This window comes from Chelonoidis abingdonii, chromosome 1 (genome assembly GCF_003597395.2).
Source record: "Chelonoidis abingdonii isolate Lonesome George chromosome 1, CheloAbing_2.0, whole genome shotgun sequence".
NCBI classification, from domain to species: domain Eukaryota; kingdom Metazoa; phylum Chordata; order Testudines; family Testudinidae; genus Chelonoidis; species Chelonoidis abingdonii.
In genome coordinates, this window is record NC_133769.1 from 258,263,611 (window position 1) to 258,276,183 (window position 12,573).

Sequence of the window (12,573 nt, forward strand, 5' to 3'; positions counted from 1 at the left end):
ACTGGGGCTTCCAAGGAAATTTCCAGGAGTGATGTGTACCAGTATTGGCAGGACCAAGGTGGAGCTAACAATATTACTGAAGTTTGTTCCCACTGTATCTTGAGGAGCATCTTGTGAACAAGAGGGATACGTGGAAACGTGTATAGGAGGTGGGCTTCCCATGGGAGAAGGAATGTGTCCACAATGGAGCCCAGGCTGTGATTCAGGAAGGAGCAAAACCACTGGCACTTCCTGTTGCGTTGTGTAGTGAAGAGATCTATTTGGGGAAAGCCCCACCGTTGGAAGATGTAGTTTGCAATATCTGGGTGTAGGGACCATTTGTGGCCACGGAATGATCTGCTGGGATAGTCCACCAACTCGTTCTGTACTGCAAGGAGGTAAGATGCTGGTAGGTGTATTGAGTGTTCTACACAAAAGTTCCACAGCCTGAGCACTTCCTGGCACAGGGGAGAGGAGCGTGCACCCCTATTTGTTGATATATAACATCGCCGTGATGTTGTCTGTCATAACTGATACACATCTGCCTGTAAGTGTGCTCCGAAAGTCTGGCATGCCAGGCACACTGCTCTCAGCTCTCTGACACTGATGTGGAGAGTGAGTTCTGCCTGAGACCAGAGGCTTTCTGTTCTGAGGTCTCCCAGATAGGCTCCCCAGCACAAGGCTGACAGACGAGGCACTGCTGATACATTAGCAAGAGGGATGGCTGAGGACTGGTGAAGAGGACTCCTGCACACACTACTTGTGGGTCGAGCCACCAGTGGAGGGAGTTGAGGACTGGAAGAGGCAGAGTCATGGGGGCCATTTAGGGATCTGGGGCAAAAATCTGTCTGGGGATTGGTCCTGCTTTGAGCAGAGGGTTGGACTAGATGACCTCCTGAGGTCCCTTCCAATCCTGATATTCTATGATTCTATGGCCCTGTCCAAACTGTTCCAAACCGTCTGATACACTAAGGCTAGCCACGATTAGAGAGGCCAGAGTCTGAGCCTGGCGTGTTGTACCGCATAGATGCAAGCGGCCATGTGTCCTAGAAGTTTCAGGCAATTCCTTGCTGTGGTGGTGAGGAATTGCCTGAGACTTCGAATGATGTTGCCCAGGACCCAAAACCTCGTTGCCAGGAGGTATGCCCTGGACTGTGTTATGTCCAGCACCACCCCTATGAACTCTATCCGCTGAATAGGGGACAGAGTCGATTTCCCCATGTTTAGGAGAAGACCAGTTGGTCAAACGTTGTTCTTATGAAGTCAACTTGTGCCTTCACTTGAGCCCTGGAGCAACCCTTGATCAGCCAATCATTGAGGAACGGGAACACCTGTACCTGCCACTTGTGTAGGAATGTGGACACAACTGCTATGCACTTGGTGAACACACGAGGCACCGCTGACAGACCAAATGGGAGGACTGTGAACTGGTAGTGGTTGTTGCTCACCACAAACCTGAGGTACTTTCTGTGGGACGGTGTAATCGCTATATGAAAGTACATGTCCTTCAATTTGAGAGCAGCACACCAGTCCCCTGGATCCAAGGAAGGGATGATGGAGGCCAAAGAGCCCATGTGGAACTTGAGTTTCTTCATGAACTTGTTGAGCTCGCACACATCTAGGATTGGCCTGAGCCTGCCTTTGGCTTTCGGTGTTAGGAAATACTGGGAATAGAAGCCCTTGCCCTTCAGGTCTTGAGGAACCTCTTCCTCTGCTACCAGCGACAGGAGTGAGTGCACCTTCTGTATGAGGAGTTGCTTGTGAGAAGCGTCCCTGAAGAGGGACAAGGAAGGGTGATGTAGTGGCAGGAGGGCTGAGAATTGTAGTGAGTATCCCCTTTCTACCGTGTGGAGCACCCATCGGTCAGCTGTGATGCGGGGCCATGCAGGGAGGAAATGGGATAGTCAGGACCAGAAGGTAAGGTGGGTTGGATCCAGTCCATGTACTAGTGCGCCTGCCTTGTTCTCACCTTCAAAAGGCCTGCTTCTGGATGGATGAAGGCTTGGGCTAGCCAGAGCCCTGGCCTGAGGATGGGTGCAGCCTCTTCCTGAGGCTCCTGTTTCTCCTCCATTGAACTGTCCTGCCAGTTCTGCAGCTGTTAGAACCGCAGAGGAGGTTGCAGCCTAAAATGCTTCCGCTGCATGTCGGGAATATGGAGGTCCAGTGACTTGAGGGTGGCTTTTGAGTCCTTTAGGGTATGTAGCCTTTCATCTGTCTTTTTAGAGAAGAGAGCCAAACCCTGAAAGGGAAGGTCCTGAATAGACCTTCTCATAGCTATCACCGTCCCCATAACCTGAGTTGCCACATCAGCTCCGTCCATCGTGGCCTGTAGTGAAACTCAGGAAATCAGTTTGCTCTCCTCCACCAGGGCCAAAAATTCAGCGCAAGTCCTGTGGCAGCCGCTCTGCAAATTTCGCCATTGCCCCGCATGTATTATAGCAGTACCTGCTGACAATGGCCTGCTGATTGGAAATGTGGAACTGCAAGCCGCCAGTGGAATAGATCTTTCTCCCAAAAAGGTAGAGCAGTTTCGCCTCCTGATTCTTTGGGGAGGGACCCTGGGATTGAGACCAGTGCCTGCCTGTGGCATGTGAACTGCGAGTGGAGCCAGGACAGTGCAGAGTCCTTATCGTTACTTGGCACCAATCCCCATGCTGATGGTGCCAGGGCACTTTGTACCAAGGAGGAGATATTTGGTGCAGGGTCTGCCAGCCTGGGGTCTGATGGGTTCAGAGTGCAGCTTCCATTAGTGGGCTCTTTGGGCGCTGATTCCTATCTTTTAATGTCCTGGGGCAACCTCCCCTGCAGATCCTACAGCGATTCTTTGGATAGCTCTCCCCCAAACACTTCAAACATGAAGTGTGAGGATTGCTTCTGGGCATACACGTGCTGCAGACTTCACAGGCTTTGAAGCCTGGAGACAGCGGCATGCCCCAGTGCTGGGATAGCGCTGGAAGGGAAACCATGCCCAAGGAAACTTAAGAACTAACCTTAAGTACCTACTAACTACTTAACAGTAACTATAAAAATTAATGAATAACTATATACAGACTGCTAAATGCACTTGTCACGATAAGAGCAAGGGGAAGTTCCAGCTATCGGCCACTGGTGGTAAGAAGGAACTGAGGGGGCGGCGGGTTGGTAGGGCTCTATGGGTGCCCGGACAGACCTGACGGATACTGCTAGGGGAAACGTCTTCCGGCTGCCATGCGTTCGCACGCACACACACACACACACCTGATTGGAATTGACATGAACACTCGAAGAAGAAACTTGTACCATAGCCTCTAGCTATTATCTTTGGAAAGTCATGGGAGATGGGAGAGATTCCAGAAGACTGGAAAAGGGCACATATAGTGCCCATCTATAAAAAGGGAAATAAAAACAACCCAGGAAACTACAGACCAGTTAGTTTAACTTCTGTGCCAGGGAAGATAATGGAGCAAGTAATTAAAGAAATCATCTGCAAACACTTGGAAGGTGGTAAGGTGATAGGGAATAGCCAGCAAGGATTTGTAAAGAACAAATCGTGTCAAACCAATCTGATAGCTTTCTTTGATAGGATAACGAGCCTTGTGGATAAGGGAGAAGCGGTGGATGTGGTATACCTAGACTTTAGTAAGGCATTTGATACGGTCTCGCATGATATCCTTATCGATAAACTAGGCAAATACAATTTAGATGGGGCTACTATAAGGTGGGTGCATAACTGGCTGGATAACCGTACTCAGAGAGTAGTTATTAATGGCTCCCAATCCTGCTGGAAAGGTATAACAAGTGGGGTTCCGCAGGGGTCTGTTTTGGGACCGGCTCTGTTCAATATCTTCATCAACGACTTAGATGTTGGCATAGAAAGTACGCTTATTAAGTTTGCGGACGATACCAAACTGGGAGGGATTGCAACTGCTTTGGAGGACAGGGTCAAAATTCAAAATGATCTGGACAAATTGGAGAAATGGTCTGAGGTAAACCGGATGAAGTTCAATAAAAACAAATGCAAAGTGCTCCACTTAGGAAGGAACAATCAGTTTCACACATACAGAATGGGAAGAGACTGTCTAGGAAGGAGTATGGCAGAAAGAGATCTAGGGGTCATAGTGGACCACAAGCTAAATATGAGTCAACAGTGTGATACTGTTGCAAAAAAAGCAAACGTGATTCTGGGATGCATTAACAGGTGTGTTGTAAACAAGACACGAGAAGTCATTCTTCCGCTCTACTCTGCGCTGGTTAGGCCTCAACTGGAGTATTGTGTCCAGTTCTGGGCACCGCATTTCAAGAAAGATGTGGAGAAATTGGAGAGGGTCCAGAGAAGAGCAACAAGAATGATTAAAGGTCTTGAGAACATGACCTATGAAGGAAGGCTGAAAGAATTGGGTTTATTTAGTTTGGAAAAGAGAAGACTGAGAGGGGACACGATAGCAGTTTTCAGGTATCTAAAAGGGTGTCATCAGGAGGAGGGAGAAAACTTGTTCACCTTAGCCTCTAATGATAGAACAAGAAGCAATGGGCTTAAACTGCAGCAAGGGAGATTTAGGTTGGACATTAGGAAAAAGTTCCTAACTGTCAGGGTAGTTAAACACTGGAATAAATTGCCTAGGGAGGTTGTGGAATCTCCATCTCTGGAGGTATTTAAGAGTAGGTTAGATAAATGTCTATCAGGGATGGTCTAGACACTATTTGGTCCTGCTATGAAGGCAGGGGACTGGACTCAATGACCTCGAGGTCCCTTCCAGTCCTAAAGTCTATGAATCTATGACAAGGCAGGGCTCAGGAATCAGGCAAGAAGGCAGAATCCAGTGTAGCAGCCAGCCAGGCATTCACCTAGTTGCTCAGAGAACTTCCTATGCCTCCTTCTGACGTCAATAGCAAGTCTGAGCCAATCAGAGAAGCCACAGCATCAATGTTTTCATACTGACACCCCCATGGGCACCATAGAGTCACTGGATCTCTCAACGGGTGGTCATCTGTGGAGGATTTCCTGATGGATTCTCCCTCCCTATTCATGCTGGGGAGCCCATTTTATTCTGTGTTACACACACCTATAACCCATATGGATAAACATTACACTTAATCACCTTATTTAATTGTTATATATTGTGGTTAATTCATAAGTAATCAATGGGAGATTAAGAGATTTAAACTGTGGGTACAAGGGTGGGAATATGTAGGATGGGGTATCGGACTGATAAGCATATATTGTTGGTGTGTGTTATGTGTATAAGTAAGAGAAGACTATAAAGGTAAGGCCTACAGGCCTGAGGCCTGTCAAATTTCAACTTAGCCATATCAGGCTTTAGAAGAAGGCTGAAAGCTGATATGACTGGCTGGCCTAGGGTAACCAGTACAGCTGCAAGATTGTTGAAGAGGTGTTAATTGATGATTGTGAAAATATGCCACAAAATATCCCAACCAATACTGCAAACTGTTCCCTTATCTGGATTTCCACATCCCATAAATGTTGGGGGTGCCCTGCTTTTCATAGGCTATTTTGTTAGTTCCCCTTATCTTTGTTAACATTTACATCAATAAGTCACCATGGCAACTTGCTGTCATTGCAGAATTTCCCATGTTGTTTCAATTGGGCATTTTGCAGGATGAATGGTACATAGCCACTTCGGTAGCCATACCTGCAGCAGCATAAGCCGCCACATCCAAGGAAGCCTGCAGAGCTGATTGATGACTAGATAACCTTCCACAATAAAGGACTGAAACTGCTCCCTAGTCCGTTCCAGCAATTTATTTGCAAATTGAGAGATTGCCTTCCAGTTATAATAACCACATTTAGGCAATACAGAGCTGTAAACTCATCACAGAATTAATCTTTCTCCCAGACACCAAGGTTTTTTTTTTTATCTTTTTCCTTGGGGGTGGCTGTTGTCCAGTCTTAGCTACTCTTCTCATTCACCATGGCCCCTACTAGCGAGCCCAGCATAGCATGCAAATAAATACTTCTCAAACATTCTGTTCATTTGGCCACAGGGGGGATGGAGGAAGGGGCTTGTCATAGGTAGGCTACATGAGGGCCTCATCTATAGGAAGAGTTATTTCCTGCTGTAGCCAAGTGCAAAACATCACTTTATGGGTATCTTCCTCCACTAGCTCTACTTGTATATATGAACGAAAGCAGCCAATCTCCTGAGGAACTCTTGGTATACCCTACAATCATCTGGTACCAGAGAGGATGCCTCTGGTACTAGTGTCTTATCTGGTGATTAAGATGATGCATTAAGGGAAGGCAAGGGAGAAACTTCCCAAGGTTAGTCCTGCAGTATCGGGAATGACTATTGTGCTGACATGGGGGGGGGGGGAAGTCCAGTAATAGAGTCCACAGGTTGATTGGTACCATCACAGGCCTCTCAGTACCAGCAGCCAAAGGCTCTCTCCTACAGAATCAGCTCTTGAGAGTGGCAATGTTGATCTGGGTGCTGGAGTATCCCCCAGGCCATCCAGTATGGTCAGCAACAAAGCTGGAATGATACTGGGCCCCGGTTATGCCTGGCCCAAATGTCCCAATCCCTGGCTCTATCTTCTCAAAGATCTCCATTTGTAAGTAGGAGAATGGGACCTGGAGGGAGCCCTGGACTCTCGATAGTGAGACTCAAGGCCCCACCTCAGATTCTGCTGAAGTGGAATATTCTGAAAACCAAGGTGGTGCAGTACTGAGGGCGGGAAGAGCTCTTGGAGATCATGACCAGGATCTATGCTGGGAATGCAGCAGCAGAGGAAGCATGTAGCTGCTGGTTCCATGCAAAAGGTGGAGCTAGCATCAGAGCCGAGAATGATGAAGAAAGCAGTACTGGGCATATGATTGGTGGGCTGAGAGGAGAACGAACACACACACACACACACACACAGCACACACAACACCACACACAACACACACACACACACACACACACACACACACACACACACACACACACACACACACACACACACACACACACACACACACACTCTCGTCTCTCTCTCTCTCTCTCTCTCTCTCTCTCCTCTCTCTCTCCCCCCCCCCTCCCCAAAATTAAAATGTGTCTTCTTCCAGGACTACCCAGTAACCTTTGCTTTTCAGTTTCTTGCAAGCAACAGAAAAATAATATCCCTGTACATTTATCACTTATGTCTTCTTTACCCAGAAAAGCAAAACACTGATTGCTTATGCATGCTAGGGTGCGGGGGAGAGGATTAGGGGACAGTGGCTGGGTATGTGTCTGAATAAGGGAGAAAACGTGTCTAATCATGAGAGGTGAACAGAGTGAGTGTGTACAGGAGAGGAGTCTGTGTGTGTGGGAAGGCTAATGGGGATTGTGAATGACTGATGGTGTGTATAGATGATGTTTGTTTTTTCCTTAAAAAAATAAAAAACACCTTAGTAGGAGCCAGGTCTGAATCTTTAGAGCAACTGTATTTCAATGTTTACAAAAAAATCCTTACAAATGATTTAATTTTAACTATCTTTGGAATGTGGCTTTACTTTGCACAATTTGTACTTCAGCAATGATTACCAACTTGGTTAAAAAACACACCAAGATATATAGCATCCAAAGTGCAATACATGGGATAAAGAAGTCACCTATGATAACATTCTAAAATGATTAATTTATTGCACAAAAATAAGATTCCTACTTTTACCAAGTATTTCCAACCTCTGTTTCTACACAGACAAATTGACAGTTGATGACAGCAGCAACAGCTTTTCTGGCATAGCCAGGTCCCCCAGATTCTTATTGAGAAGGTAGCCTCTGCTGCTTTGATATAAAATGCTCTTGCTATTTTGAAGGGAAGGCAAAAAACCAAAACCAAAACCAAAACCAAACAAAAAACCAGTTGAGAAGAAACATCAGCCTGCAGCTGGAGGAGAGCAGTAGCTCAGCTGACAGTTGTGTTAAAACAGGAGAGGAACTGAACATCCAACTGCCTCCTTTACAAAACACTTTTAAAAGTATGTATGTGAACATGAGATTATGAACTCTCCCTTTCTGACTTAAGAATTCCCCCTAAGAAAAAGCTCAAAAATGTATTTTTTTTTTTAAAAAAGATCTCTATATGATGTGCCTATCCATTGCCCTAGGCACATGTACATTAAAAACCTTCACAGAATTTTCAACCTCCTCACCCATTCAGCGGAACAAAATTAACTACACACAAAATCCCCACCTTTCTTTCCTCCCCCCCCAAAACACCCTTCCTCCTCAAGAGTCTAGTAGAATAGATAGGCTTTGTAGCACATCTCGAAGATGAAAAGATTCTGACTAGTCTGAGGCAATGTGCGCATTGGGTGAAAGCAAGATCCAGACCTTAGGGCCCTTCTTAAGAATGCCCAACCAACAGGAGCTTCCTGTCTGTTTCAACTGATGAGGTGTTACACAGTTCCTACATACCAAAGGAATAGGAGCTAGTAACCCTTCCTGCAACAGGCTCTCCTGGTGTTTGACCTTTATTTTTTCTATATGGTGCCCCTGCTGTGTGGTTTCCATGTCCAATGCCCACTGAGCGGGGGCTCTTTTGTTTTCTTTTTTACCACTGGGTACCCCACTTCAACGCATTTTTAGGCCAATTTCCTAGCCCAATTTCAGGCAAACTTCTGGAATTCTCCCCTCATGACAGCTAGGATTCATAGCACCCGCAATCCAAATAAGAACAATCTGTACCTTCCTTAAACTGCCAGTAGAGGGGCACTAAGGATATGAGCATCCCACTCTGAGAGGAAGATGCCCTAGAAGGAGTTTCAGAGGGTATCAGATGCAGAGGATTCCCATCCCACATTCCTTGTTCAACTGGACCAACCAGATTCAGTCCTTGCTGAGATGGGGAGTTTTCCCCAGTTACAATTACTGGTGATACTCTGTCAGATAGCCCAAGTACAAGCTTGTGCCACATCATCTTCACCAGTCTATTGTTACCAGCGCTAGCTAAAAAAGCTAGCATGGGTATGCCTATCATGCTACACTCACCCTTTCTTTTTGCAGTGAGGAAACCCCCCTTCCCCCCCAAAAAAACAAACAGCCTGAGGGAAAACTGCATCGCTCAAGGTTTAATTTTTAAAGAAATAAAAACTATTTCTCTTCAGAAGCAAGAGCATAGCGGAAAGGGGAGAAAAACCTAAAGCTCCCCACAGAGAAAAGGTCCAAAAACCAAAGGAAAATGCTTATCTATTGCACAGAGATGTAAAAATATCTAGCATATGTGATGAGTGTTTTTCATCTATAGATCTTAAAGCTCTTTACCAAGGAGGTAAGTATCAATATCCTCAACTTTTCAAAGTGCTATGGAAAGATCAAGTAATATATAGCATTTAACTAATAGCACTAATAATAGTCTTCCAGTGTTTGTTCCTTTTTTTTCCCCCCCACATCTTACTTTGATAACTATGAAACATATCGTGTCAGGTAGTTTTATTGTTTTTTCCCCCCCTAAAAGCACTGTCAGAAATGATTGACTTTATTCCAACATAATGTTTAAGGTGGCTTGTTAACCAGATTTATAATTGATATCAGATGAAATTTTAGGCCTATTACTTGATTCTGATGACTAAAAAGTGAATTAATCACCTTTCTATCTGAAGAAAAACAACATGTAACATATTTGCTGGTTCCTGAGCTTTGAAGTACTCAAAACATCTGGACTGTTACACTATTTTTCTTCTTCTCTTCATGCGGATTTTCACTTCTATACATTATCAAACACAAAAAACTGTTAAAATTTAGCCAAGGTTGCTGAACTTAATTAACAAAACACAGATAAGTTAAAATTAAAGGCTATCCTGAATTAAACTACTTAAACTTAACCCTCCCCTTCCCCCCTAAATGTGCACAAATTTTAAGGCAAGTAAGGATAAGGAAGAAGAGAGAGGAGACGTTTATACAAAACCTGGTCAGTATCTATTTTAAGCAGGAGCACAGAATGGCCCTACTTAGTTTATTGGATGGAGAAATCATTTCTGTTCATAAAACACAAGGTTGTTAATTGTAAATAGTGATGCACAGAGCAGATTCAAAAATAAAATACCACAGACTTAGAAATTTTTAAAGTACTGTACACACACTATTTAGTTCTTTACCTTGACAAAATAACCAAGTGAAATGTAAAGAGAATTTCCACAGCCTTATCATCAGCCCATTCTGCTTTGCTTATAATCAAGCTAACTTTTGAAAATAGCAGCTCAGGATGTCACTGATTTCCAAAAACTGTATCATATGTATCTATTAAAATATTTATGATACTCTGAATATTTGTGCCATTCACATTTGTTGCCTGATCAACTTTCCCAAAGCAGTTTTGCTTACACTTATCTTCCAGTAGTACAGTACAGATGACAAGATTAAACAATTATCAAAAATAGGACAAAACAGAACCCATAATATCCATTACCCATGCTTAAAAAGCTTTGACATCAATTTAATATATAGCAAATTAGATTCAGCTGATAAAAATTGCTCTCCACAAATGCATGTAGAGACTGAACAAAATAATGGATACTGTTGAAATTATTCCTGTCTTAAAAGAATAAAATATTATGTTAGCAACAAAACCCTAGTTATTTTTGAGTGTTCCTCAGAGATAGGTTGAAAACTTAGATGCCACGATCATACTACAGTGGCCCTTGGCTACTCAATTTGATGAATATTGTACCTTACTTCATTTTCAGGACATATTTTTAAAGTTTCACATTCTTAAGAGCAGTCACAGGATACAGTAACCAGTTTTAAAAGCATAATATATGAATTTCACCTTTTACTCCATTATGTAAGATTATTTTGTAGAAACAATAAAATTGGGAATAGTCTGTTGGTAATGAATATTTTTAACATTCTTAAGGTAGACATTACTTCTCTGGTGTTAAGGATAAGGAAGTAGTTGGGATTTGTATAAAAATAGCAATTCCTGAATGCATGACACAGCAACAAAAAATCTAAATCAAAATGTTTTACAAAATGAGATCTGTACCAGTGTTAGTCATGAACTATGGTCTGACATGGATGTTTCTAACATCATATCACTTTCATTCATTTCAATCTCAAAGGTTTCTTCTAACGGATGAGTAGTATCTGCAGTTTTCCTTTGATTTGATGTTTCCAGTGTCACAATACCACTTTCATCCAGCGTTTGTCTTTCTATATCAAATTCCCTGAAATCCCAGGGAGGTGAAATAATGTTCTTTAATGTCTTCATAGTGTGCACATCAAAGTCATAACATCTTAATTTGTCCTTAATTTCTGTTCCTAAAAAGAAACGTTATTAGTTACTGTGAACATCCCCAAGATTTCACGTCTCATAAAATACTTAGTTTACCAGCAAATAATCATTCCACTTATTCATCCACAGAGCACTGATAAGAAAGTCTATAAGCTTTATGCTTTGTGCACTAGAACCGGTAGTAGGCAATCTCCTGTCTTAAAAAGATTCACAGTATCCCAATATATTGAGTACAATTCAGCTTCACTTTTACAAGACGACCTCTTTCTGTTAAACTATTTCCTGTCCAGTCGCTTAAGTCAGTTTTAACCATATATAGCTCAATTGTAGCCTTTAGTCAAATAACTGTATAGTACATCAGAATATATCAACTGACTATATGTGCAATAAGCCCTAACATTTAGAGGAAATGTATTTTCAATTGCTTTTCACACTGCCAAACCATTTTGTTGGAATGACAACACAGACATTACTTCCTAATTGGCTTCAGTCTCATTAACATGCTTCACGGTGTACTAACTCTATTATTCACCATGGAGAAATGAACAACTCCAGTGAAACAGAAAAATATGTACAACTAGGAAGCTGTATGTGAAAAATTGCTTCCATACTGCATAAATATCTCGAACTTTGGCAGCATGGAGGGCTTCATTACCTCATATGGGATCATCTTCCTATTTTTAAAGTATTTTTTTTGGGGGGGGGGGGGGGTATGCATCCCTACTGCTTCTACAAGGGACAAGTCTGATATTCATTCACTACCACAAAGATGTGTTAGCCAGAGATTCCCTACATAAATTTATCTGATGTATCATTTGTGAGCAACTCCTACAGATAGCATTGCTCTTAAATATTGATCACCCCCCCCCCATCTTTAAACTGTGTCAGGCAATTTTTATTTAAAGAAACAGTCACTGTTTTGCTAATAAAAAGACATGTATTTTTCGTTTTTTTTTATTCTTTGCTATCTTCACACAATTACACTTTAGTAATTTTCAACCAAGAACTCTCCTCTGTCTTGATACTTACAAAAAACACTTGACAGTGGCTAGAAAGCTGGTGTGCTGTGATCATCAGTTCAAAGAGATTCCTGGTCAGTAATGAGGAAAAAACTACCACCTAAAAGCTGCTTGGTGAAATGAGTGGGTAGCCTCAGTCCTGTTCTTGGCGGACAGGACATTAAAAAAACCCATTATTACTGACACTCCTACTGAAAGACTGAAGTGTCCAAGGATTAAATAAGCAGGGAAACTGAACTCTCTCTTCATCCTTTAGAGATGGTCCGTTCCCAGTAAGCAGCAAGCAGTCTGAACACATTTTCCAGTCTTCTCTCCTTATCCCCCTCTGTATCTCCAATCACGAAGACCTCAAGTTTAAAGCAGTCTCTATCTTCTCCAT

The 12,573-nt window shown here is 43.1% G+C and overlaps 1 protein-coding gene across 2 annotated transcripts in view; it reads right to left on the reverse strand.

Annotated features, from left to right (window-relative positions):
• Positions 1-9,855: 9,855 nt before the first annotated feature.
• The window catches only part of CDC16 (cell division cycle 16), an 80,507-nt gene continuing 77,789 nt past the window's right edge, over positions 9,856-12,573 (reverse strand). For both annotated transcript variants that reach the window (XM_032777818.2, XM_032777819.2), the window contains exon 18: positions 9,856-11,201. In XM_032777818.2, coding sequence (XP_032633709.1) covers positions 10,936-11,201 — 266 coding nt within the window. In that variant the 3' untranslated portion in view covers positions 9,856-10,935. The remainder of the gene's footprint in view (positions 11,202-12,573) is intronic.